Here is a 25,119-nt window from a genome sequence, read left to right on the forward strand (position 1 = left end):
TTCATATCTTAATCCATATTATAGATTTACTTCCCAAATTGTATGTAACATTAGGTTCGCGCCTAAAACACCTGTAATTTTAACTAAACAATTTATTATTATTAAAGTTTTCTAGATTGATCGCTAGCAGTCATCGGGTTTAAAGATGAAGTTAGCTTGGAAACAGTTAGCCTTAGTAGCCCTTCTGTTTCAATCGATTTATGGAGATGTAGGGAGTGATACATCAGATGTTTCTGGAGAACTTAAAAAAGATACTACAGATATAGAGATCGGTGCCATCAGACTTCGAAATAAAGAAATCAAAAACGAAGAAGGAACAAATGAGGATATAGGCGTTGGCGATAGTAAGAAGGATGAATCTTTGGCTAATGAGATTACACTTCCCGATTATTTAAGTGTTTCTGACTTTGATGTCACGACAAGTAAAATGTTGACATTAGTGGAGTTTTTTTCGCCATACTGTTCCCACTGCAAAGCACTCTTCCCTACCTGGAAGGAAACTTATCAGACATACTTTCAGGAAATGAAAGATTTGGGCATTCAGATGAGACAAGTCAATTGCATTGAAAGCGGTGATCTCTGTGATAGAGAGGATGTTAATTTTTACCCCAATTTGAGGTTATATCTGCCAGTAACAGATAAGGAGACAGGTGACTTACAGCAAGGTAGATCCAAGTTTGTTGGGTCATTTCCAAGGACCTTGGCTAGAACGAAGGAGAATTTTATGAGGTACATGAAGACATCAGTAGCTGAATATGCTGACGGAGTTACAGGATTTCCCAGTGCCTCAATTCCTTTGAGCGTGGATGATATGCTCAAGATAATAGCAGGGGAGTATGATGAAGCAATTTTTGTTACATTTTTTCCCGCTACCGATCAACATTGGAATGGAGTCGATGAGACAAACAAAAATACTTTCTTGAAGATGTGCCCAGAGTGTCTCGATAGAAAACAATTATGGGATAAGTTGTCTAATAGGGTATTGAGTATGGTTCGAACTGGCCATTTCAATTGCTTCTCGAATCCAAAGATTTGCGAGGAGCTAGGTTTCAAAGATTTGACTTCAGCTGGGTTAATAACAGAACCCAAATTTGTTATGTTTTTGCCAAAATCGTCAGGATTAATAAGGGTTGATTATAACGGAGAAATTTCTTTGCAAAAGATGAAGAACTTTGCTTTTAAATTATTTGAAAACTATCAGTACGAGACTTTGTCGGTTTCCGCAATGTCAGATGAGGTAGACTTAAGAGAAGAGCTTCCTCATAAACCATTAAAATATCATTATCCTTTGAAAAACAAGATTGCTGTTATATTTTTTTACGATGCTGAGACTGTGAGCGATGAAGATAAAGCCATCTTACCTTATTTATTGGAGTATGTCACTGATTCTCCTTTTAATATTCACTTGGCCACAGGGAAGGCTAAAAAATATGAGAAGACTATTAGGGCTCAATTCGAAAACCTCAACAAATTTGTTAATGACGTAGATGATGCGGATCCCGAATTCAACCAAGCTATGTACTTGGCTACAACATTAACTTCCAAGCCAACTGTACTTATATTCAAAGATAATTCTTTGTTAACCAGCGTTTTTCAAAGCTTTGCTCCAGAAGATATACGAAATCCTAAAAAGCTCGAACAGTTCATCAAAAAAAACCAGTATCCATTGTATCAGGAATTGACGCCAGACTTGTTAGATGTGTACTTTAACGATGGGGTACCGCAGAGCTCAGATAAGGTAGTAATTACATTCATCAACTCAAATAATGAAGATGAAACAAGTAATGCACTTTATCACATGTCTTTAACTGCTCACAAGTACTATCATTCCAAGAAGAAATACTACTTCAGGGATTTATCTAGTAAAAGGGAAACAAAAAATGAAAAAGTAAAAAAACTCATAGAGGCCAACGCTGATAGCGTAAAGGTAATCGATGAGATGAGGAAAGAAATTCCTCATTTTTTCGATAATGATGATGTTCTATTTACCTTTATCGACTTGGCCAGTGTTGACACTTTCGATCAGGTTAAGAATTGGAAATTGAAAAATCGAAACTATAAATCGGGAGATTCGATTATTATAAGTAAAGACTATACTTATTACTGGGACAAAGCTGTTAATGGTGAAAAACTTAAGAATGATCCAGACATGATGCATGAAACATTACTATCACTTCTAGATCCTGCATTAGTCAATAACGTAGAGTTGCCAAAATTATTATTGGGAAGTCCTTTTGGGGACAGTTTTAGGTTTATGGACAAGATTCACGAAAGAGGAATATTAGGGTATGTCTTGTTAATCGCTGGCGTCGTTCTTTGTAGAAGTTTTTTCAAATTTGTTTTAAGAAAGAGACGTACTAGTTCAAAACCCGGCCTCGGCATAATTGGTAATACCTCGAAGACAGATTAAAGAATCAGATATAGGCATAGATTCATAGATAATAAACTAAATCTAATAATTCACATTAATATTTGTCGTTGCCGAGCTTCTATCTCAATCAATTTTTTATAGCAATTGTGTAATGGCTTAATTTCAAAATCTATACCAGGAGTTCCACATACTTCGCTGTAAGGAGGAATTGTAGTATACGGTGCTACAGTAGTACCACTCCTTATCCGGCAACAGTCGTAGACTTCAGTCATTTTTCCTACCATGCAATCAGACTCAATTAAAACTCTGCTCCCTATCTTGGCCAGATCAATGACGCTTCTCTCACCGACAATTGTATACGCTCCAATTTGGACAGGCCCGTAAGAGTCACCTATTGTCGTAGATAGGATCTGACATTGCTTGTCAAGATAACAAAACTTACCTATTTTAATCATTGCCTGCGTCTTTGCCTCATCATTCGTAATATCTGCACTTCCTTTTAGTATAACATTGTCCTGAACTGTGGTATTCCCACTTAGCAAGATTCTTTCTGATCCCTCTATAACTGCAGAACGAGATATTCTGTTACCACTAGAAGTCTCTATCCATCCAGACATACTGCATTTATAAGATCGTATAACTTTGTTTACATAATCATATACACATATGGCAAAATATTGATAAGTTCTTTTTGCTGAATTTTCAACGTGGACGTCAACAGAGGAGATAAACAGAAAGTACAGACACGTAAACTTTTTTTTTTTAACTGGACATTAAATAAATAAAGCCCATAATAGACTTGTATAAGAGTTTGTAAGCTGAGTTGATTGAAGTTTAAGAAAAATGACAGAAAAGCTATTTAGAATTGATTGTGGATACCAGAACTATGACTGGGGAAAGCTTGGATCGACTTCAGCAGTTGCACAATTTGCTGCTAGCTCGAATCCGGCAACCAAAATTGATGAGTCTAAACCATACGCTGAGTTATGGATGGGAACACATCCTTCGGTACCTTCTATTGCAGCTGATCTGGGATTGAAAGGTAAGACTTTGAGAGATATTGTTTCTTCTAATCCAGACGAATATTTGGATAAGTCCATAATTAATAAGTTCCATTCTTCTAAGGAATTACCATTCTTGTTCAAGGTGTTATCAATAAGGAAAGTGTTATCTATTCAAGCACATCCAGATAAGAAGTTAGGTGCACAGTTGCATGCTTCTGATCCAAAGAACTATCCGGATGACAATCACAAGCCTGAGATGGCTATTGCCATTACTGGCTTCGAAGGGTTCTGTGGATTCAAGCCATTAGAGCAAATCGCTCAAACTTTAAAAAGCATCCCAGAATTGAAGGATGTTGTAGGTGATGATATCAGCTCTGAATTTATTTCGTCAATCAAGCCGACGGCTCACGAAGGGTCTGTTGATGATACACTGAATAGGAAACTTTTGCAGAAGGTTTTTGGGCTGCTTATGAACACGGACGACAAAATCATCAATGAAAAGGCAGCCTCATTGGTCAAGAGAACAGAAACAGACCCTGAACTATTTAAGGCAATAGATTCTAGGCTTCCGGATTTAATTCAAAGATTAGACAAGCAGTTTCCAAATGACATTGGCTTGTTTTGCGGCTGTTTATTATTGAATCACGTTTACTTAGCTCCAGGTGAGGCAATGTTTTTACAAGCAAAAGACCCACATGCTTATATTAGTGGTGATATTATAGAGTGCATGGCGGCTTCTGACAATGTAGTGAGAGCAGGTTTCACTCCCAAATTCAAAGATGTTAAGAATTTGGTTGAAATGTTAACATATGCTTATGGCTCAGTTGATAAGCAAAAGATGCCATTATTAGCATTCCCCAGGTCCTCTGGTGATGCTATCAAATCCGTATTATATGATCCACCAATCGCGGAGTTTGCTGTTCTTCAAACGATATTCCTGAAAAGGGCCGGCGATGTACAACATTTTGATGGCCTCAATGGTCCTTCCATAATAATTGCCACAAATGGATCTGGTACCATTTCTGTTAAAGGCTCTTCTGATATACAGAACCTCAAGCGTGGTTACGTCTACTTTGTAGCTCCAAATGTCGAGATTGACATAGTTTCAGAATCCACAGATTCCGAACTCACTACTTACAGAGCATTTGTGGAAGCCTAGAAGTATATAACTGAGCTTTTGTGGTACAGTATTTCTACAGTAAGTTTATAGAGTAATATAATGGTCGATTGTAAGACAAAAGTTTCAGTAGAGCGCGCTCGTGATTTTAGCTGTCATATCGGCTTTTAAAGGGGCATCCGGATAAGTTGATAAAAACTATCGACGCATTTTGTGGGAGAAGTTACATAATATTACTGACGAAGTTATAGGATTATAGTCTTTTACATAATTAAACTCAATTGAAGAGACTGTCTAATGATATACAGCTTAGCTTGAATAGAAAAGAATTGCTCAACACTAAAACACCCCAAAGAAAGCACAGAACTAAATAAATAGAACCCTAAACCATGAGTGAATCTATTGAGCCACCAATTGACGTATCTATTTCTGTGAGCGAGTCTATCGAAACACCAATTGAAGCATCTCCAAAAGAAAAAACTCCTCGCTTTACAGAAGAGAATGACGCTGAAAGAGAAGAGCGTTTAGCTAAGCAAAAAGAAATTGACGCTAGATCTATCTACGTAGGTAACGTTGACTATCAATCGACTCCGGAGCAGCTAGAGTCATTCTTCAATGCAGTGGGCGTAATTGAGAGGATTACAATATTGTTTGACAAATATTCAGGCTTACCCAAGGGATATGCCTATGTTGAATTCGAACTGCCAGAAAGTGTGGAGAAGGCAATTACCGAATTGCATGGCAATACATTCAGAGGACGTGATATCAGGGTCACTAACAAAAGAACCAACTTACCGGATTTCTCCAAAAGAGGCAGAGGAAGAGGCGGTAGAGCATTCAGGGGACGCGGCCGTAGTCGTGGTACTTTCCGAGGTAGGGGACGTGGAAGTGGACGAGGCACCCCGAGAGGCGAAGGTTTTAATGAAGTTGAAAATACAGCCGTGGGAGTGAGCAACACAGGCCCCAGTTCGGCTACTTTTGAAGAAAGTATAACCTTAGTGACAGAAACATCGACGGAATAGTTTGGTTTCAGATGAGTGCAGATTTTTTTTTATTTGCGAACAGTAAAATAATACTAATTATTGCTTTCCGCATTCCAAAGTATTCATACAAAAGTTTGCCTTGATATTGTATTATATAGCTAAAAACTTTATATCTTTATCGCTTAGCATCGAATTATATTTTTTTTTTTCCATTACTGTATATTGCTCTTTAAAAAAAAATTCATACCCTCATCGCAGTCATCATTAAACGTAACTGAAGTAAAACTGTTTGGCCCTTCTAAAAGCGAAATAAGATATTAACTTGGTACAATGACTTCTGTAAGAAAGAGAAAGATGAACCGTTCTTCTGTAAGGAAGAATACTAGAAGAACTAAAGACAAACAGCGAAATATCAATATACATTCAAATCCTATCATAGCAGCAAACTGGGATAAAGATTTGACATTGAAGCAAAACTACAAAAGATTGGGATTGCGCATGAAACTCGGGAAGATTGCAGGAGGTGAGGAGAGAGAAGTTAAGACATTGACCGAATTTAGAAATGAAAGGTCTTTACCGAGTATAGAACCTAAAGATATTGAACAAACTGATGACCCATCCCAGATACCTGAAGGAGAAGCACGCTTAATCAGGAATCCGGAAACCAATGAAGTGGAGAAAGTCATATACGGTACCATGAAAGTATCAAAGTTAGATGAAAAGGAACCAGAAGCAAGCATAGTCGTCAAACAGTTGGAAGAGTACGCAAGAGGCGGTAAAGCAAAGAAAGATAGAATCCCATCTAAAAGAGAACAGGATTATCTTAGAAGTTTATATGAAAAGCATGGTGATGATTATGAGAAGATGAAGTGGGATAAAAAGCTAAACGTACAACAACAGAGTGCAGGAGATTTGAGGAAGAGGATCATGAAATGGAAGAAGGTCAACAATATAAGGTAAATTTAATTTCTTTCATTTATAAATATACATATGCATGTAATTACTATATTCAAGACCAAATATATTTGATTATATCCTCGAGGGAAGATTCTCATCAAGTACTTTATCTATAATGTCACTCATTAATGGTTCCAATTCACAAGATTCATACAAGTCAATAAGTTTCTTTGAGCTTTCTGCATTATCTTGCAGCTCAACCATTTCCACGAATTTTGGATCTATAGGAACGTTACCCAAAAATTTCAAGTCCATTCTTTCGCAAAGCTGTAGACCACCTCCACTCAGAAATATATTGGTGCATTCTTTACAATATGGGCATATGAAACCACTCATATTCTCGATTATGCCCAAAATATTGAAATTCACTTTTCTGCAAAAATTGATTTCCTTCCGAACATCTGCAGTAGCAACCTGCTGAGGTGTTGTTACTATAATAGCACCATCTATCGGCTGTGCAGATCGAAGTTCCTCCGCAATAGCAATATGCTCATCTGATGTGCCAGGTGGGGTGTCAATAAGAAGATAATCTAATGTAGAATCACCACTAGTCCAAACCACGTCCTTTAAAAACTGTCTTATCATCGCCGTCTTCTTAGGACCCCTCCATACAACTGAGTTATTTCTATCACCAAGTAAAAATCCTAATGACATTAATGACAAACTGCCCCTGCCAATATCTTTTTGGTCATCATAAACTCGTACCGGGACCCAACCAGCCGTCGATTGATGTACCTGCTTAGATTCCACGCCAAGCATTCGAGGCATCGATGGCCCCGTTAAATCAATATCAAGAACTCCAACGTTAAAACCTTTCTTCACAAGTGAAAGTGCAGTCTGAGTGGTTATAGATGATTTACCCACCCCTCCTTTTCCTGATAGAATCAATATAACATGCTTCACATTCTTAAGAGAAGTAGGGGGAGATTCTTGTTGTGCTGATTCCATACTCTTGCTCCTTTATTTCATACTCATGTGAAAGCTGATGTGAAAGATTAGTTTATTAGTAATGAATTCCAATAGTGTGCCTGAGATATACACAGGAAAATATTTCATATGGCGTGTCGCTTTTAGATAAATATCGTATTATACTAGAAGTTAGCTCTAAGTGTATCGTATTTGTCATATAGAATGAGCTACAGGTATTCACATGGGGGTGCACAGCAAAGGGATTTGAGAACTCAGTTGTTTGAGGTCCCTCCAAGAAAGAATTCACCGGTTATCAGGAATAACTCGCCTTACGACCCAGTACCTTCATCGTCAGCAAAACATACAGAGTCATTTTTACTGTCTTTAGAATCACAAAACAACGATGAAGTAGATACTATGGGACAGAAAGTTACCGCGTTGAAGAACCTTGGGGTAAGGATGGGGTCTGAGATCAATAAATCAATGAACTTGAACGACGAGATAACGAACAGCTTTGAGAGAGGCAGAGTGTCGTTGAAAAACACTTTTAATAGAATGATAATAATGAGCAAGAGGGCGGGTATTACGTGGAAGATGTGGCTATTTGTGTTTTTCATTGTATTTTTATGGTTCTTCTGGATCTGGTTATTCTAATGGTAATTTAAACATTTGCATATGTATGTAATTATTCAACTAATGCATTCTAAGTTAATATATCTCTTAATATATAATAATACTAGCTATCATTCGGTAGGTAACTTTTTAAACGTGAAATGGATTGTAAATTGTTGGAATCGTGAGGTAATTCATTATTTGCATCGATGCTTGATGACGATTCAAGATCTGAATCCTTTGGTACCTTGTTTCCAAGAATTGTTCCGCTTACAGTGAGCCCGCTAACAGAAACCTCATTCTCTAAGGGAGGTGTCAAATTGAAAAGTGGAGCCACTTCATTTGGCGAATCCTTGACAAAGTGCGCTTTAAGCAGATTCTGAGTTCCTGTCAGACCTTTTTGTACGGTTTCGTTCTTTATCAGCAGGAGTGTTTTGACCTTAAGTATAGAGGGTTTCGGTTGCAAAGTGTGATGTGATGGTTGGTGCTTTGGAGTTGGCGATGTTTCTTGCCTGTAGAACTCTCTTCTAGTTCTCTTTCTGCCTCGTCGCATGGCTTTTCTTAATCTTTTTTTCAATTCTATCTCAGCTCTGAAAAATTGCTCTGCGTTTGTTTCATTCAAGTTGTTATCCAGAGAATCTTCTGAAGAAGAAGATTCCAAAATGTAATCAATATGGCCGTCGTTATCATCGTCATCGTCATCATCATCATCATCGTCATCATAATCATAATCATAATCATAGTCTATATCGAGAGGGCTAGAGGAGTCTTCTCGTTCGTTTTCATCACTCAAACTAAGCTCTTTAAGTCCATTTAAAGGCCCTTTAACATGAGCTTCCAGGTTCTTTTGGTTTGCACAATCACAAGAAGTGATATTTTTCTGTTGGCCATACGTCTCTGACGTAATTGGTAAACCTAAGATTCTTAATTTTTTGAAGTGTGAGGTCTGATTAGACAGTTTGACTGTTGGTGAAGACTTAATATTGGCGTTTGACTGAAATGTATGATCTAAATGTGATCCAAAAGCTAACAGAGAAGGATAAAGCAAATCCAACGGCCTAACTAAGCTCTTGGATGAGTAGGACGACTTCGAGCTATCCTTCGAGGAATTAGTATCATTTGCGCTGTTTGTAAAAATATTAGAATTAGAATATTTGCGATCTTTGAGTCTTCTAAACTTATTAATGCTAGACGACATAAACTCTTCGAATGCTTCAGGATTCATTTCTGTACCATCAGATAATTTCTCTGATGACGCGGTTGATTCTCGGGAAAGAGAGGATTGCTGATGATCAGAGGAGCAGCTTACCTGCTGGCCGTTAAGATCAGGCTGGACATCCAATTTTCGCTCCTCTTTTGCTTCATTGGTCGTTTGTAAGTTCGTTTGATTATTCCTATTTTCAACTCTGTCTTGAGGTTTCCGACTTTTGTTGTATTTGGTGGCTCCTATGGAAAAGGAGGTTTCACGACCTGAGCGGTCGAGAAGTTTAGAAAGCAAGGGATACCGATCATTCCACTCGCTTACTGATGACAGAACCCCTTTGCTTATTAGGGTTCGCTCAATGCTTGAGAGATTCCTAGTTAAAAGTTTTATCTTAGAAGATGCCTCAACTGAAGATATACTTAACTCGCGGATTTGGTCGTCAACAGAGCGGCTATTACTATTTGGACCCACGAACTTCTCTAACTTTCTCTTATTTCTTGAAACAGACTTATTAATTTTTGTTGCCAATTTCGCCAACTTTATGTTCTTTGATTGAAGCTTTTGTTCATTTGCCAAATGATGCTTAATTCCTTTTCTTAAATCTCCCTGATAATTCGAAACAACCTTTAACAATGCATCTGTCACTTCTTGAGACTCCTCTTTCAATTGGTTAGACAAAATGTTTTTGAGTTTAAAATCTTCAATTGATGGTAGCGAGGGGGATGGCTCAAACAATTCTGCTTGATATTTTCTTGGATGGTGACCTGTCAGGTTCTTTTTTTTCAGAAAAGAAGTTTCTTGCATAACACTTTATTTGCTCCAATTCATAAAGTTATCAACGAATTATAATTCAATCATGTAAAAAATTGTTTATTCAATAATTGGCTTAAAGTCTTGCGCTTAGAAATTGAAGAAGGAAATGGGAAAAAGGCGTTAACATGAAAGCCAATATATATTAGAGACGAATTATGTTATCTGAGAACGGTTGAGTAAACAAAATGAAAAAAATGAGGTGAGGACTGCTGCGAACTAATACAAATTCACAAAATCAATAAAGAGTAAAAGAATATTGAAATAGTTACTAAATATTTAATTATACAATGGAAGTATTCAAAATATAGCGATACAGTTGAAACGAATCGACTTGCTTCTTTCGAAAATTCATAATAATTACAGAAAGGCTGCGATATCTAATTTGTGATAGTATATTAATCATAAACAGACTGTTCTGCAGCGACTTCATTGCCGTCTCCAAATGGATCACTTGAAATGGTATCATTAGATTTGTTCTTCGAAAGTTTCTGAATCGATGGATTAACAAGTGTGGCAGGTTTTGCAGGCCTTGGTGGTGGAGTCTTCGGACTTAATACTACGTTTTGTAATCTTTCTGACGTCAGCTCTTCTTCATTATCTGTGCTCGATTCGGTGTAGTAGCTTTCGTCGCTATCGGACATTTCATCATAATTGGGAGCAAGATTCTCCTCGTTATATCCACACTTTGTATCAAAGTGCTTAAAAACATTGACCAATTGTTCATTCGCCGTGATCAAACTACCTAGAAACTCTTCATCCATGGTACGGACTTCCTTGCTTTTAGAGCTTGGATCACCCACGCCTACATATTGCAAGTACCTCAACACTTTTCGTCTGATTTTTCTGCAAATGTTAAATTCCTGTGCTGCTTTCTTATTATCTAATGGAGATTGATCTTTAGGTAGAGTTAAAAGAATGTTGTCAAGAATGGTGGTATGTGTGTGACAGTCAGCTATCAATGTTTTGATTTTTGCAGCCTCTACTTTATAATTAATTTGGGGGATTTGGAACTGGTCATCTGCATAGCGACTAGGACCCTTTTTGGTTCCTCTTCGCTTTTTTTTCTTCTTTTGCTTCCTATAATCATCATTACTTTCCTTTTCGAAATTGGCAGAAGATGAACCAACGCGACTGGGAGGTGTCCCAACCTTCGGCAGCAGTTGCGGTGTAGCTTTTTTTGGTTGTGTATCAAGGGGAGACTCGAACACATTGCTATTTGATGACCTTGCTCTAGAATGAGAGTTTTTCTTCATTGCTTTTGCTCCAGGAATAGATTTCCATAAGTTGCCTAGTTCACTATAACCGTCTAAACCCTCTAACTCAAACTTCCAACCTATTGCCAACGATTTGACTCTGTTAACAACTTCATGATTATAATTAGAACCAGAGCCTGATACAGACGAACCATTAAGTATGCTTCGAAGAAGTTGAAGTAGCTTTGTATCGCTAGCAATGTCTGGGCCAATCTTGTTGCCTGAATTCAAAATCAATAGTTCCAAAATCTTCAAAGCTCGTAATTGCTCTTCAACCATTGTACCATATTTTATCCTTTTCCTAATTGCCCTAGCTGCTTCAACCGAACCCCTGTGTGATTGAGTTCTAATCAATTCAAGTAAATCAGAAAGATAGAGCTCAATAGTCTCATCAATTTCATTATTTCTCCCTGGTGTTGACAATTGGTCAATTTTAACGGTAATTGAAGTATAAGGGGCTTCACCGAAGAGAGGCATTTAGATATGTTGTATTATGGGACTTGAAATGATTGAGCACCTTCTACTTATCTGTAAAAGAACCAAATGTCTTTATTGAATAGAATCCCTATATCTCCCAATCTCGGAAATCGATATATAATATGATAACAACTTTTGATTTCCACGTAGACAGATGTTAGACTGGAAAAGATCAATATATTGAGGAATATATTCAGTGTACCAAAGAGATGCCTTTAATTCAAACAAGATGGAAAAGATCTTTATGGCCGGCTGTGTTAATTCTTTTTGTTGTTTTTTTGATGGTTTGCGAGAACCTGTATCACTTCACAAATTTGTTTGAAGAGGGAATTATGAGAATATCGAAGAGAACTTCAAGTGATGTGGAAGCCGGAAACCTCTTAGAGAAAGTCAGTCAAAACTTTGCAAAGATAAAGCGAAAGAATGGAATAATAGAAAGTGAAGTATTCTCGAGAAGAGATGAGGATGGAGGACGTCCCAGAGCAACGATGCTAGCCGTCATACGAAAAAGAGCTGACGCTCTTCTATTGCTTGAAACAGTGAAAAATTATCAAGATAGATTTAATAACAAATACAATTATGATTGGACCATCGTAAGTTATCGTGGATACTATATTGATGATTTCGAGGCCATATTAGCTTTGACAAATGCGCCTACGAATGTTAGAATAATTAATTTGCGCTATGGTTCTGAATTTCTTACTTATAGACAGGGAATTGACGTGGCCAAAATAAGGCAATATAAAAAGACGCTAAACATCTCAAGGCACTTAAGAGACCAGGTGACAACGGCATCCAAGCATTTCACCAGATTTTTGTTGGGTCACTTCTACAACTTAGAGAGTCTTTGGAGTATGTATGACTATTACTGGAAGGTGCCAGTAGGATCTAGGTTAGATTGTGATGTGGGATATGATGTATTTCAGTACATGAAAGATGAAAATTTAGAATACGGTTGGCTGATATTGCAAATGGATCCTCCAAAATACCACCCGAGTCTCTTGCTGAATGTCAAAGATTATATATATGATCCAAACAATAACTTCATGGAGAAATCAACTCAAACCGCTAATAATTTCCAATTCTTACTAGATGATTCAGTGGCCGACTCGATATCAAGTGACAATGAAGTTGAGTGGAAGTACAAATCTTGTAGCATAAATTCTGAATTCGAAATTGTTAATGTGAAGTTTTTTCGCTCAAAACAGTATCAACACTTCTTCAACTTCATTGATCATATAAATGGAATATATTACGAGAACTGGAGAGAGCCTGCCATCAAAACCATTGCAGTATCGGTATTTCTTGAAAGCAAGTCAGTGAAGTTCTTCGACGATTTAGCAGTCCTGATTCCCGCATTAGGTATCGGCAATTGTCCTTCAAATGTTGACGTCTATTTGAAGAACAAATGTGTTTGCAATCCATTATCTCATGATGTACCATACAAGTACGGCAATGTTAAAATGAAATACGAACAACTCAGCCGAAGCAAGTGTTTTACTCACTACATCAGCTCTCTTGAACTTGATATTCCGGAATCCCTTCAAACTTCTGAAAGAGGGCAAGAAATGTTCTCTGCCTTTGAAGTGTCAAGCTAGATCCCTGTTCAAGATAAAGAACTTTGATGCACTGCATACATATAAATCACGATATACATCACATGATGAAATGAGACCACCTGAAAATTTTTTTACCACTATGTAGTGAAGTATTGAAATTATATATACTTTTGTTTCATAGCATAATAACTTGAAAGAATGTCTGATCAAACGGACGGTAACCAGGACAAACTAACACAGAAATTCCAAAATTCCTCTTTAAACGATGCTAGTCAACAGAATGTAGAACAGCAAAGTTATCAAAATGGATACAATCCAGTTAATGCTTCAACATTTGTTCCTCAACAGAACTACTATCAAGGTGGATACCAAGGTTATGGTGCTTACAACCCTCAAAATTCATATGGAGCATATAACCAACAAGATGTGTACCTGAACTACAATACTCAAGGTACATATAATGGCTATGGTAATACTAGGGGAGGCTACAATAATCAAGGCAATAGAGCAGGTTACAGCGCTTATGGTAACAGAGGATATAATAGTTTTGAAGCAACCCAGCAACCTCAACAACCGCAAGGAATGTCATTAGCCGACTTTCAAAAACAAAAGTCTGCGTCATCAATTCCAGCCACCAAGCCTAAGAAAACCTTGAAGTTGGCAGGTTCAAAAGGTATAACCTTAGCAAATGCCAAGAAGGTTCCTCAGAAGGAGAAAGCTCTTGAAACTGAAAACAAAACTGAAGAAAAATCGGAGGAGAAGCCTGAAAAATCTACGAAGGAGGAGGCTAGTAGTGATACTGCTACTACTGCTGCTACCGATGTAAAAATTTCTAGCAAAGAAAACTCATCCCAACTCGAGGAAGGAAAACCTCTGAGTTCTACAAGTAAGGAAGCCGGTTCTGAGTTGAAGACTGAAAGGACCAAAACTCCAACACCATCTTCTGGAATTGCGGCAGCAGAGCCTTTAGTAAAGGACCAAGAGGATGAAGTCGATGAAGAGGTTGTCAAAGATTTATTTGGCGGTAAAGACCATGTCTCGATCATTTTCATGGGCCATGTTGATGCGGGTAAGTCAACAATGGGAGGAAATATTTTATACATGACAGGTTCTGTTGATAAAAGAACAGTTGAGAAATATGAAAGAGAAGCCAAGGATGCGGGTAGACAAGGCTGGTATTTATCATGGGTGATGGATACCAATAAAGAGGAAAGAAATGATGGTAAAACCATTGAAGTTGGAAGAGCATACTTTGAAACTGATAAGAGAAGATACACAATTTTGGATGCTCCTGGTCATAAGATGTATGTTTCAGAAATGATTGGAGGTGCTTCTCAAGCTGATGTTGGTATTTTGGTTATTTCAGCCAGAAAAGGGGAGTACGAAACGGGATTTGAAAAGGGTGGACAGACCAGGGAACACGCATTATTAGCCAAGACTCAGGGTGTGAATAAAATAATCGTTGTTGTCAATAAGATGGATGATCCGACCGTCAACTGGTCTCAAGATCGTTACAAAGATTGTACTACCAAATTGGGTATGTTTTTAAAAGGAATTGGTTATTCTAAGGAAGATGTTACTTTTATGCCAGTTTCCGGTTACACGGGTGCTGGGTTGAAAGATAGAGTCAATCCAAAAGACTGTCCCTGGTATAAAGGGCCCTCTTTATTGGAATATTTGGATAATATGAAAACGGTCGACCGTCACATTAATGCGCCTTTCATGTTACCAGTTTCAGGTAAGATGAAAGATATGGGTACTATTGTCGAAGGTAAAATAGAATCTGGTCATATCAAGAAAGGTAGTAAGTTATTAATGATGCCTAATAAAGACTCTATTGAAGTCATAGTTATTTATAATGAGACTGAGCAAGAATGTGATGCCGCGTATTGTGGAGAACAGGTTAGATTAAAGATAAAGGGGGTCGAAGAAGAAGATATTCAACCAGGATACGTGTTAACATCTCCACAATTTCCAGTGAAAACTGTTACCAAATTTGAGGCCGTGATAGCAATCGTTGAATTAAAGTCTATCTTATCCAACGGATTCTCCTGCGTAATGCATTTACATGCTGCAATTGAAGAAGTCACGTTTGTTGAATTGAAACATAAGTTCAAAAAGGGTACAAACAAAAAATCTAAAGAGCCACCTGCCTTTGCCAAGAAGGGAATGAAGATTGTTGCCGTGTTAGAGACTAATGAACCCATTTGTGCAGAGACGTACAAAGAATACCCTCAATTAGGAAGATTTACTTTAAGAGATCAAGGTGCAACCATAGCAATTGGTAAGATCACAAAGCTTTTGTAAGGAAAGAAGAATAATAGCTGAATTTTTATACAATGGACCTGGTGTCATAAAATGCAATTTCGTGCCATTTAGCTAAATGACTATATGTTCTAGAGTCTATATTTCTTCTTTTACATCATGTAATAGTTTTTCAAATATCAGTATTAAATTCTCAATGCCAATAATAATATTCTCATCGTAACCTTCTCCTGGGACGTATTTTGCATGAGCTAAGTCAATTAAGCTTAAACTGCTCAACGGAGCCTTTCGTTTAAGAGAAGTACTGCTTTCTTTGTTGAACTCTTTCTCAACATCGGCCAAAATATCGGGGTTCGATGAATCATCACTTTCCTCGTCATCGTCGTTTTCAAAGCATTCGCTTCCAAAAAGAGGGTCTGCTGCTTCATATTTAGAGTCCTCTTCTATTACTTTATCCCAAACTCCTAGATCACCCTCGTATATGAACAACAAAGACCCAGAGATAATTCTCACTTCTTCTTCTAATACACAATTATAAAGCAACTGAAGTCTAGTCAAGAATCTCAATAAAAGCTTTTCCAATACTGCTCTATTGGAGGATATGTATGCAAAATACGATAACAATCCTTCGGCGATATTATCGGAAGTCAAGGATCTCCCAAACATCTTGTTGTACTCCAAATAGTAGTGTTTCGATTCATCGCACACTGAAGAAATGTGATCTGACATCCCATCATATATCTCATCAGGCTTGTTGTCCAGAGACCCATTATATACATTCATTCCACATATTCTAAAGTTCAAAGAACCACTGGTAGTGGTCTCTGATATCTTTTGAAGCCGCTCCCTTTTCTCAGGAGTGGCACTAGAATCTGTAAGTAAAGATCCCAACTTGATGTCTAATATGCTGGGAAGTGTATAACCGTAATACATATTCTGCAACACAATGTATGGTTTGCCAAAGTTAACCTTGTCGTCGCTCTTTTGTTTCTGGTCTTGCAAGCTGTCTCTTTCCATTCTATATTCCGTGTCCTCTATTTCAATAGTCTCATCTTTATCCTTCCCTCTCATGTCACCTTGTGTTAGCGTGCCGACATAAACCGGCATCCAGTCTACTAATTGAGTTCCCTCCTGAACATCAGTAGTGCTATTTGATTTTGCTTGTGTTTCTGCGTAGAATTCTATCTCCTTTTGGCTTGTTATCTTCACAAAGAGACACCCATTCTCCAGAGAGATCATACACCCATCATGTCCAGCGGCCTGTCGCTTGGATGGAACATAGCCTTCCATTTTGTGTTTCCCTACCCTTCAAATGCGTCGTAGAGAAGTCCTCATGATAGATGTTACATCTTATGATTATGCGCAGGACTCTAAGCCTACATCATTTTTGTAATTAATTTTATTTCGTCCAAAAGACACAAATACACCTCTTCGTCAAAAAAAAACGTCAACAGACAAGCACAATAGGATATTATTATCTAGAGTAATTACTGGTGGAATACAATTTAAAAGTAGGTGATTCTATTCTGTGTTTTAATTTCAGTTTAGTTGAGTTTGTTTTCAATTCCTTGTCTCCGCTAAAAGATAGCAAAAGTTTAGACAGCAGTTAGTTTGCGGCTGCCATTTACGTACACTATTGAATATTTTTTTGGATAGTTATCTTTCGATAGAAGCAAATAAAGAAGACATACTAAGATGAGTAACCCGTACCATAACTCCTATGAGATGGGCAACATCAACAAATACTCGTCTAATTCTAATGAAGATGACTTTGTATCTTATATGAATGAGATACAAGATATCAATAATTCGTTAGACCAGTACTCAAACTTGATAAACTTGATCTCCAACAAGCAGCGAAATTTTATTCAGGAACTAGATTTGAATGAAGAGGACTCTGATTATAATTCTAAACAAATTGATACTTTGGTATCTGAAGCTCAATCTTTACAATTGACTTTGAAAAGTAGAATCAAGAACGCACAAACTCAAGCAGTACAAGCCAAAGATCAGACTAAGCTAGACCAAGCCGAAGCGTGCAGAAAAAGGTTCTTGGAATTAATTCAAGAATATAGGTTGGTGGAAGCAAACAACAGAGAGCAGACCAAGACCCAAGCTGAAAGACAATACAAAATCGTTAAGCCTGATGCTACTAATGATGAAATAAAGGCTGTAGTTGAAGATGGCGACAGTCAACAATATTTCCAACAAGCTTTATTACAATCTAACAGAAGAGGTGAAGCAAGAACTGTTCTTAATGAGGTTCAAGTTAGACATAGAGAATTGTTGAAGTTGGAAAAGACTATGGCCGAATTAACACAGTTGTTTCATGATATGGAAGAGTTGGTTATCGAGCAGGATCAAGCTATCCAACAAATCGACGATCAAGTTGGCACTGCCCAGCATGATATCGAGCAAGGTGTTGGTCACACCAACAAGGCAGTCGTAAGTGCTAAAAAAGCAAGAAGAAAGAGATTATGGTGCTTTATTATCATTTGTATTATTTGCGCTATATTAGCCCTTATTTTGGGTCTTTACTTCGGTCTCAGACATTAAAAGACAAAGAACCTTATCACTTTTTGACCTGGCGCTTAAAGTTTTTTTCTTTTCAAGATATATTATTACATGAAATTGTTTTTATGATGAAGAATACTATCGAAAGTATTCATATCTAGATGGTGATCTTACACATCGTTTGTTGTAAAATTAATATTCTTACCTCTCTCACTTTAAAAGATATGAAGCAAAGCATTCATAGTTTCAAATTTATATTAGAAGATAGAATTTAACGTTTCAGGTATTCTATTTGTATATTGTATGTTCGAAGTTAAGTTCCTCTGGCGAAATGATGATCTGTATTAGGAAAGTATCGAACAGCAATTTTTTTTTCTTGTAATTTTCATTTTTTTCAGCTTTTCTTTCTATACTTAGTTTCATAGTTTTTGGACCATTCAAGTTTCTTGCTATCGTTCCTAGTAATGACAAGCCCAAGTGATGTGAAAGAAGAAAGTTCATCGGAAGCTATGCCACTTCCAGATGCTCAGAAAGTGGAGGATGGTGTCAACTTGCCTCAACTGAAAAGACAAAAGTTAAGCATACCTGAGGGAATGTCCAAGAATCAATGGAAGAAACTCCAAAAACAAAAACAGAGGGAAGAAACAAAAGATGAATATAGAGCCAAAAGGAGAGAAAAAAGAAAAGTACTTAACCAAAGAAAAAAGGAAAAGCTCAAGGATGCAGTGTCTACTGACAAGAAGCCAAAACTTCCCGAATCACAGAAACCAACCGAAATTAACATAATAATGGACTGTGAATTTGATGATTTGATGAATAATAGAGAAATAGTGTCTTTATCTAATCAGATAGCGAGGTGCTATTCTGCCATGCGTCACAGTGACTATAAGATCGGCTTGGTCATAAATTCATTAAACAAAAGTTTAAAACATCGGTTTGAACAAGATCTTGCACAATATAAAAACTGGACAGATATACAATTCAACTTCAACGATACGTTAAAAGATATTCTCCCAAAGGATCCCGAAGAGTTATCTAAATATGTTTATTTCACGGCGGATTGCGAAGAGGTCGTTACAGAGCTTAAACCAGGGTATACGTATATCATTGGTGGCATAGTGGACAAGAACAGACACAAGAATATATGCGCTAAAAAAGCAAAGGAGTTGGGATTGCAAGTTGGGAAGCTTCCTATAAGTGAGTACATTCAGCTTAACAGCAGACACGTTTTGGCTACTTCACATGTCTTCGAGTTATGCTGCAAATGGTTTGAAAATGGAAAAGATTGGAGAAAGGCCTTCAATGAGGTGTTACCGCCGCGCAAAGTTAAAAAATCGCTAGAGAAATCAGAGAACCTCAATCCTACTGAAGAATCCCCCGGACTCACAGAAGAATGTAGCCAAAAGATGTAGTGACTAGTTCAGATGAGCAAAGTACAGGATAAAAAAGAAGTTACAGAACAAGCGCGTGCGGGACCTTTGATAGCGTAAGCTCGCAAGAGCGTTTTCCAAAACAAACCTTTTTCCATATGGCAAGCTTGACGGCTCGGCAGGAGCACTACGATCCGGATTAATGTTGAATGTTTTATGCTTTACCCCTTATCTTAGTTGGCTCTTTAAATAGAAATAGAAATAATAGAGACATATCACATACTGGTTCCTAACAATCAAAACTTCCACGCGATAATCGTGTAATTTTCGTATCTAGTCCATTCAAATTGATAAGGAACCGATCATCACTGTATGACATCTTTTTTGCCGTATACGGATTTATATGAGCTGAGAAACGACAACCTCCATTCCTTCTTACATTGTCCGTCTAGCCCAAGCCCGCTTCGACATTTGAACCGAAACGGACTCGCGAATGTCGCGGAACGAGAGACTAGTCCACTGATACTGCGAGTGTTCTATAGCCGGATGCGGGTTGTCCCCTACAACTACCTAAAAGAAAGAGCGATTCGAACATTTAGAGTACATAATCTCCTTACAAATCCCGTCGGCATTTACTGAGTCTCGCGGGCCCGCACGAATCGTGCCCCTATGTCGCAGGTATGTCTCTAAACTGTGACCACTTTTCAGTAGTGTCTAGTTGACAGACGACTGCGCCTAATGAAATTTGGGCTTGAATCTTTCAACAATCCTCATGAGGTTTTGTGTCTCTTTTAGAGGGCGGCTAACAAAATCATAAATCTCTTTCAACTCCTCTTTATAAACAATTGTAATTGATAGTTAAAATAGTAGAAGTGTAAGTATATTATATGAAAATTGGATTCAAAAGGCTAGAAAAGAAGCAAGACAACAGAACTTAGCAATATGGGGGGATATATTCTTATCCAGGGATACAATGGGGGATGTCCAGGCTCACTTCAAAGTGAGGCGAGGTAGGGAGCTAAAATTAAAGCTGGGAGTTAAAAAGTGGATTCCTTTGGGAATCGATGGCATAGCACCTGTTGAATTTTAATCCTGAGCTCTCTATTTCCTATCGTTTGACTAGATCCTTCCTTCAGTGCTCTTAAAGGTCAATAAGGGTTACATATACCGCGTGAGAAAGCCTGTGGGAGATTTACGTACAACTGCGTGGTAGGGGATCAATTTAATGTAGATCGGCCAAATTTTAACAGCAGCATAAGAAGTAGTTGTTACTATTGTCGGTCACCTTGATTTAAAGTAATTTTGGGATATGCATATATTGTTTTGCTTTGATTTATTTTTGTCTTTTCATTTCAAATTTTTTTTTTGTTGATCTTTGTCAATGATCATATATTAACTTTCATTCAGGAATCATGGTTCCTCCTCCAGCTGAAATTCGTAGAAAGTTAGTCATCGTCGGTGATGGTGCTTGTGGTAAGACTTGTTTGTTGATTGTATTTTCGAAGGGTACATTTCCAGAGGTATACGTTCCCACTGTTTTTGAAAATTATGTTGCAGATGTCGAAGTAGACGGTAGAAAGGTCGAGTTGGCCTTATGGGATACAGCAGGTCAAGAAGATTACGATAGATTAAGACCATTATCTTATCCTGATTCGAATGTTATTTTGATTTGTTTTTCTATTGATTCTCCTGATTCATTAGATAATGTTTTAGAGAAATGGATTTCTGAGGTCTTACACTTTTGCCAGGGAGTTCCAATTATTTTAGTTGGCTGTAAGTCAGATTTGAGAAACGATGCAGCTACGATCGAGCAATTGAGACAGCAACAGCAGCAACCAGTTTCTACTTCTGAAGGTCAAGGTGTTGCTCAGAAGATTGGTGCCTCAAACTATTTAGAATGTTCTGCTAGAACCGGGCAAGGTGTTAGAGAAGTGTTTGAAGCCGCTACTAGAGCCTCTTTGAAGACCAAAGAGAAGAAGGAGAAGAAAAAGAAGTGCGTTGTGTTATAAGTATTTATTGCATGTCTGACTGCGTAGAGGATCTAGGAAAGGAGTCAAGAATTATTCTCGTCAGCGGGTTGTTAATGGGATTTGGCGTGTCTAGAATATATCGAACCCACATTTAAAAAAAAAAGAAAATTCACGTTGCTATTATAATAGCAAGACAGATCAATAATGTTGCCGGTCAGTTGGATTTTAGGAGTCTTTTTAACACAGTAAGTTCTTCCTAGTGGGCATAGAGTATTATAGTGCTAATTTGATTTTCGAAATCAAGAAAGTCCCTGCGTTTGTTTATTGGTCTGCTATTTGTTCCCACATTTGTTCCTGTGTGCAATTCGTTGACAACTCACAGCTTGCTTTTTTCTTTGTTTCTTTACCTCTCTTATTCTTTTCTATTCACAATATGCTGCCTTCGCTCTAGCCGAGGTCATGCTAACTCTCCCTTGTCTTTATTTCTAACTCTTCCTATCTTTTGAGTTGAATATATACTTACGATTTTAAAATTTGTAGGCTCTTAGGGCTGATCACGTGATCGAGAATTTATGAGATTTTCACTATCCAATTGGAGTCTCATTATTTTACAGAGGATAATACAAAAGTCATACACTGAAAACTAGTAGGTTGAAGGTGCAGTAAACAAAATATAGATAATAGGTATAGAGAAATTTATAACAGTCACTGAATTCAAAGAATATGTTTCATTTTCAAAGGTCAGTAGTGAGAAGTGTGATAAACACGGAGAGAATCTATGCAAGTTCCCGTCTTTATTCGTCAACAGGATTAACCAAACCGGAGTTGGAAGAGAATGCTATCACAGAACAAGCACCTAATAGAGCTGAAACATGGTCTCCTAGTCAGAAGTCAAGGGTAGACGTAATGGCACAATATCCAGTAAGATTCATTCAAAAGGACTTGAGTAAACAGCCAAGAGCATATGCTGCCATTGATTTAATTGCAAAGCAGCCTATAAGATATTTAAGTCACGATGAAGGTAACATCGCAGTATGTGATGGTAATAAAGAGAACACTTTAATGGGTCATCCAAAAATTTTCATCAACTTGGATAAGCCACAAGCTTCTACATGCGGCTACTGTGGTTTGAGGTATGCCAAAGAAGAGTTCAAAGACATTATCGAAAATGGACATTCTTGATTGCGGACCATTGATTGCAAGTGCAAATTTTTCCGTTATCACGTATTTTTTGTATTCCATAATAAAGATAGTCCATTTTTTGATTTCTAGCTTGAGAATAACCATAATTTGGACAATTAATGCATAAATTAGGTATTAGATGTACCAAATGTGATGGGGTGGTTTTAAATTCCTGATCTCTCCTCTTTGGTCTTGAATTGAGGAAATATGCTTCGTCACACAATTACATTTCATCATTTGTTTCTCTACACATCTTATATACTTTCGAATCCCAAAATAGCTTAAGATTATTTGTAGTTCTTCATTTTCTTATATTTGGCAGTCTGAATAAGAGCCTCGGGATTAAGTGTGACGAGTGCGGATTTGACTCTGGCATCTTTCCTTAAGCCCTATTATCTACCCAAAATATCGCCTATATTTTTTGCAAGAATGACTACTTCTTACAATTTTCCCTACTTAATAGGACCCAGCATTCTACATTTCAAGTTGACTTGACGTTACTGAAGCCATGGAAAAGAGCTGAAGATGACTTTAACTGAATCTATATCAATGGCTGGGGAACAATCGGTCCTGTTTTTCAGGTCATTAACGGCTTCAGATATAATGAAAGGAATCACACATGGAGTATATTATTCTAGACATCACTTGATCCATTCTTATTTAATCGTTCCTGTGGGAATAGTGGTTATTTTTACGATCTTGTATGGATTAAACATATTCTTGACTGATGTTATTCACTTCAGGTTTCCAAGTTCAGTTCTTGGAATGTTGATTAACCTTGTCATAATTTGCACTATGAGCGTATTGTCTGATTTAGATCCAGAAGGGAAGAAGGGAAGAACATTTAAAAAAATAAGCCAATGGTCTAACTGGTTATTGACAAATTATTTGAGTTTAATAAAGCCATCTATGAATTTCACCTTAAAATGGATCAACGTTTTTTTCATTCCTTCCTTTATCATATTGCCATTGTCGTCTCCAATTACGTTCATCGAGTGTCTAAAGATTGCTGGTGTTTTTGTCGTGGGATTTCTTCTATTGCTTTGTATCGACGTTTATCTTTTGTTAGGTTTGCAATGGGTTTTAAGACGATATGGCCTTTTAAGTGCAGAGGAAACTACTGCTCAAAGTCATAAAGATGACGCAGAAGCTGAAGAAGAGATAGAGTTGAGGGATATGAATAGTATCGGATCGAACCAAGTTTTTACGAGCATGAGGGATGATATTACAACAATTGACATAAGCAGCTTGAGATCAGTGAACGAGCCAGAAAAAGGATCTACAAGAGCTGCGACTTTCAGTCAAAGTCCTTTTGATCCTCAAGATGGAGAATCAAGTGTTCTTCAAAGCGTAAATCCCCAATCAATACAACAACCAGAGCCCTCTTACCTCAGATCTAGTGGACCGTCTGTTTATCGTCCCCAATCCGTTGCTACGAGTTTAGGAAGTGTTATCAGCAGGGAAGAGCAACCTTATTCAACTGTATCGGCATCTTCTGATTCTACATCTGAATCAACCGTTTCTTACGATTTGAGTGACAATGCAAAGTTCATAACTATATTCATCACGAAATACGTAGATTGGATATTGTACTTGCTATTATTTTTTGTTTCACTTCCATTTTACTATGTCAGCTCAATTCATGTTTTCTTACCTTATCATTTAGGAATTACGGTGATTTCATACTATCTAGCATTATTGATTCCCCAAAAATGGCCACAAACAAAGAAATTTGCTCATCCAATTTTGATTCTGACAGCCGAAATCCTATTCGTTTGTTTTATTGGCAGCTTGATCTATCATCATGGTAAACCAAGGGGTTTTTTAGATGACTTGGAGTATTACAAAACCGGAAAAACGTATCTTAATTTATTCAACAATAAAGCGATGTTAAATAACGGAAAAGAGGGCACTTTATCTCTGGACTTTACTAAAACGCCAAAATGGCCAGGATGTGGGGATATTTTATCGTCTTTAATGGATGTCTCAATTGTGGCTTTGTCTCTCCCCATGTTTTCATATAGGAGAGATTTTGTCCAGAATTTTTGGGTATTAATGCCCCCAATTGTTGTCTCGATTTGTCTTACTTTTTTCCTTTATCCTGTTTTCTGCTATCATATTGGAATTCAATCTGAACGTGCGATTGGCTTCATTGGAAGATCAGTGACATTAGCGTTAGGTACACCTTTAATCGATTCGTTAGATGGTTCAATTTCTTTGATGGCCGTCTGTACAATTCTAAGCGGAATATGTGGGGTGTTGGTGGGTGATACTTTGTTCAAATTCTTAAGAGTTTCTAAAGGTGATTATGTTACTCGAGGAGTTAGTTTAGGAATTAATTGTGGGGCAATAGCTACAGCTCACTTACTCAATGTTGATCCAAGGGCCGCTTCGATGAGCTCCTTAAGCTTCAGTTTTTTTGGAACAGTCATGGTTATATTGGCCGCTATAGGATCAATTAGAGACCTAATTCATTCTTGGGTGGGATTATAAGACCGATATATAGTTATATATCAAATTTAAAGTTAAACCTCACTGTATATACTTCACGCGTTTTAT

At 37.4% G+C, this 25,119-nt stretch overlaps 17 protein-coding genes across 17 annotated transcripts; 12 read left to right on the forward strand and 5 right to left on the reverse strand.

Annotated features, from left to right (window-relative positions):
* Window positions 1-145: 145 nt before the first annotated feature.
* PRCAT00005446001 (protein disulfide isomerase) lies at window positions 146-2,410 on the forward strand (the record flags this gene model as incomplete). The annotated part of the gene is made up of 1 exon (XM_062955519.1): window positions 146-2,410. One exon carries the CDS (start codon window positions 146-148, stop codon window positions 2,408-2,410), a length of 2,265 nt encoding a protein of 754 aa, XP_062812114.1.
* A 50-nt stretch (window positions 2,411-2,460) lies between these two features.
* PRCAT00005447001 (uncharacterized protein) lies at window positions 2,461-2,988 on the reverse strand (the record flags this gene model as incomplete). Its single annotated transcript, XM_062955520.1, has 1 exon — window positions 2,461-2,988. The coding sequence occupies one exon, from the start codon at window positions 2,986-2,988 to the stop codon at window positions 2,461-2,463; it is 528 nt and encodes a 175-aa protein (XP_062812115.1).
* A 226-nt stretch (window positions 2,989-3,214) lies between these two features.
* On the forward strand, window positions 3,215-4,534 carry PMI1 (mannose-6-phosphate isomerase; the record flags this gene model as incomplete). Its single annotated transcript, XM_062955522.1, has 1 exon — window positions 3,215-4,534. The coding sequence occupies one exon, from the start codon at window positions 3,215-3,217 to the stop codon at window positions 4,532-4,534; it is 1,320 nt and encodes a 439-aa protein (XP_062812116.1).
* Window positions 4,535-4,881: 347 nt separating this feature from the next.
* Window positions 4,882-5,514, forward strand: PRCAT00005449001 (uncharacterized protein; the record flags this gene model as incomplete). Its single annotated transcript, XM_062955523.1, has 1 exon — window positions 4,882-5,514. One exon carries the CDS (start codon window positions 4,882-4,884, stop codon window positions 5,512-5,514), a length of 633 nt encoding a protein of 210 aa, XP_062812117.1.
* Window positions 5,515-5,805: 291 nt separating this feature from the next.
* On the forward strand, window positions 5,806-6,435 carry PRCAT00005450001 (uncharacterized protein; the record flags this gene model as incomplete). Its single annotated transcript, XM_062955524.1, has 1 exon — window positions 5,806-6,435. The coding sequence occupies one exon, from the start codon at window positions 5,806-5,808 to the stop codon at window positions 6,433-6,435; it is 630 nt and encodes a 209-aa protein (XP_062812118.1).
* A 69-nt stretch (window positions 6,436-6,504) lies between these two features.
* PRCAT00005451001 (iron-sulfur cluster assembly protein) lies at window positions 6,505-7,380 on the reverse strand (the record flags this gene model as incomplete). The annotated part of the gene is made up of 1 exon (XM_062955525.1): window positions 6,505-7,380. The coding sequence occupies one exon, from the start codon at window positions 7,378-7,380 to the stop codon at window positions 6,505-6,507; it is 876 nt and encodes a 291-aa protein (XP_062812119.1).
* Window positions 7,381-7,563: 183 nt separating this feature from the next.
* Window positions 7,564-7,995, forward strand: PRCAT00005452001 (uncharacterized protein; the record flags this gene model as incomplete). Its single annotated transcript, XM_062955526.1, has 1 exon — window positions 7,564-7,995. One exon carries the CDS (start codon window positions 7,564-7,566, stop codon window positions 7,993-7,995), a length of 432 nt encoding a protein of 143 aa, XP_062812120.1.
* Window positions 7,996-8,077: 82 nt separating this feature from the next.
* On the reverse strand, window positions 8,078-9,961 carry PRCAT00005453001 (uncharacterized protein; the record flags this gene model as incomplete). The annotated part of the gene is made up of 1 exon (XM_062955527.1): window positions 8,078-9,961. One exon carries the CDS (start codon window positions 9,959-9,961, stop codon window positions 8,078-8,080), a length of 1,884 nt encoding a protein of 627 aa, XP_062812121.1.
* Window positions 9,962-10,365: 404 nt separating this feature from the next.
* Window positions 10,366-11,700, reverse strand: PRCAT00005454001 (uncharacterized protein; the record flags this gene model as incomplete). Its single annotated transcript, XM_062955528.1, has 1 exon — window positions 10,366-11,700. The coding sequence occupies one exon, from the start codon at window positions 11,698-11,700 to the stop codon at window positions 10,366-10,368; it is 1,335 nt and encodes a 444-aa protein (XP_062812122.1).
* Window positions 11,701-11,909: 209 nt separating this feature from the next.
* Window positions 11,910-13,298, forward strand: PRCAT00005455001 (uncharacterized protein; the record flags this gene model as incomplete). The annotated part of the gene is made up of 1 exon (XM_062955529.1): window positions 11,910-13,298. The coding sequence occupies one exon, from the start codon at window positions 11,910-11,912 to the stop codon at window positions 13,296-13,298; it is 1,389 nt and encodes a 462-aa protein (XP_062812123.1).
* Window positions 13,299-13,457: 159 nt separating this feature from the next.
* Window positions 13,458-15,566, forward strand: SUP35 (translation termination factor GTPase eRF3; the record flags this gene model as incomplete). The annotated part of the gene is made up of 1 exon (XM_062955530.1): window positions 13,458-15,566. One exon carries the CDS (start codon window positions 13,458-13,460, stop codon window positions 15,564-15,566), a length of 2,109 nt encoding a protein of 702 aa, XP_062812124.1.
* Window positions 15,567-15,662: 96 nt separating this feature from the next.
* Window positions 15,663-16,814, reverse strand: IPK2 (inositol polyphosphate multikinase; the record flags this gene model as incomplete). Its single annotated transcript, XM_062955531.1, has 1 exon — window positions 15,663-16,814. One exon carries the CDS (start codon window positions 16,812-16,814, stop codon window positions 15,663-15,665), a length of 1,152 nt encoding a protein of 383 aa, XP_062812125.1.
* A 405-nt stretch (window positions 16,815-17,219) lies between these two features.
* SSO2 (syntaxin) lies at window positions 17,220-18,080 on the forward strand (the record flags this gene model as incomplete). The annotated part of the gene is made up of 1 exon (XM_062955533.1): window positions 17,220-18,080. The coding sequence occupies one exon, from the start codon at window positions 17,220-17,222 to the stop codon at window positions 18,078-18,080; it is 861 nt and encodes a 286-aa protein (XP_062812126.1).
* Window positions 18,081-18,502: 422 nt separating this feature from the next.
* On the forward strand, window positions 18,503-19,450 carry PRCAT00005459001 (tRNA (guanine(9)-N(1))-methyltransferase; the record flags this gene model as incomplete). Its single annotated transcript, XM_062955534.1, has 1 exon — window positions 18,503-19,450. The coding sequence occupies one exon, from the start codon at window positions 18,503-18,505 to the stop codon at window positions 19,448-19,450; it is 948 nt and encodes a 315-aa protein (XP_062812127.1).
* Window positions 19,451-20,820: 1,370 nt separating this feature from the next.
* RHO1 (Rho family GTPase) lies at window positions 20,821-21,417 on the forward strand (the record flags this gene model as incomplete). Its single annotated transcript, XM_062955535.1, has 1 exon — window positions 20,821-21,417. The coding sequence occupies one exon, from the start codon at window positions 20,821-20,823 to the stop codon at window positions 21,415-21,417; it is 597 nt and encodes a 198-aa protein (XP_062812128.1).
* A 684-nt stretch (window positions 21,418-22,101) lies between these two features.
* Window positions 22,102-22,560, forward strand: PRCAT00005461001 (uncharacterized protein; the record flags this gene model as incomplete). Its single annotated transcript, XM_062955536.1, has 1 exon — window positions 22,102-22,560. One exon carries the CDS (start codon window positions 22,102-22,104, stop codon window positions 22,558-22,560), a length of 459 nt encoding a protein of 152 aa, XP_062812129.1.
* Window positions 22,561-23,085: 525 nt separating this feature from the next.
* Window positions 23,086-25,053, forward strand: PRCAT00005462001 (uncharacterized protein; the record flags this gene model as incomplete). The annotated part of the gene is made up of 1 exon (XM_062955537.1): window positions 23,086-25,053. One exon carries the CDS (start codon window positions 23,086-23,088, stop codon window positions 25,051-25,053), a length of 1,968 nt encoding a protein of 655 aa, XP_062812130.1.
* Window positions 25,054-25,119: the final 66 nt, after the last annotated feature.

Source organism: Priceomyces carsonii, assembly GCF_900007245.1.
Source record: "Priceomyces carsonii strain CBS4050 genome assembly, scaffold: Debaryomyces_carsonii_scaffold_6, whole genome shotgun sequence".
In the NCBI taxonomy this organism is placed as follows: Eukaryota; Fungi; Ascomycota; class Pichiomycetes; order Serinales; family Debaryomycetaceae; genus Priceomyces; species Priceomyces carsonii.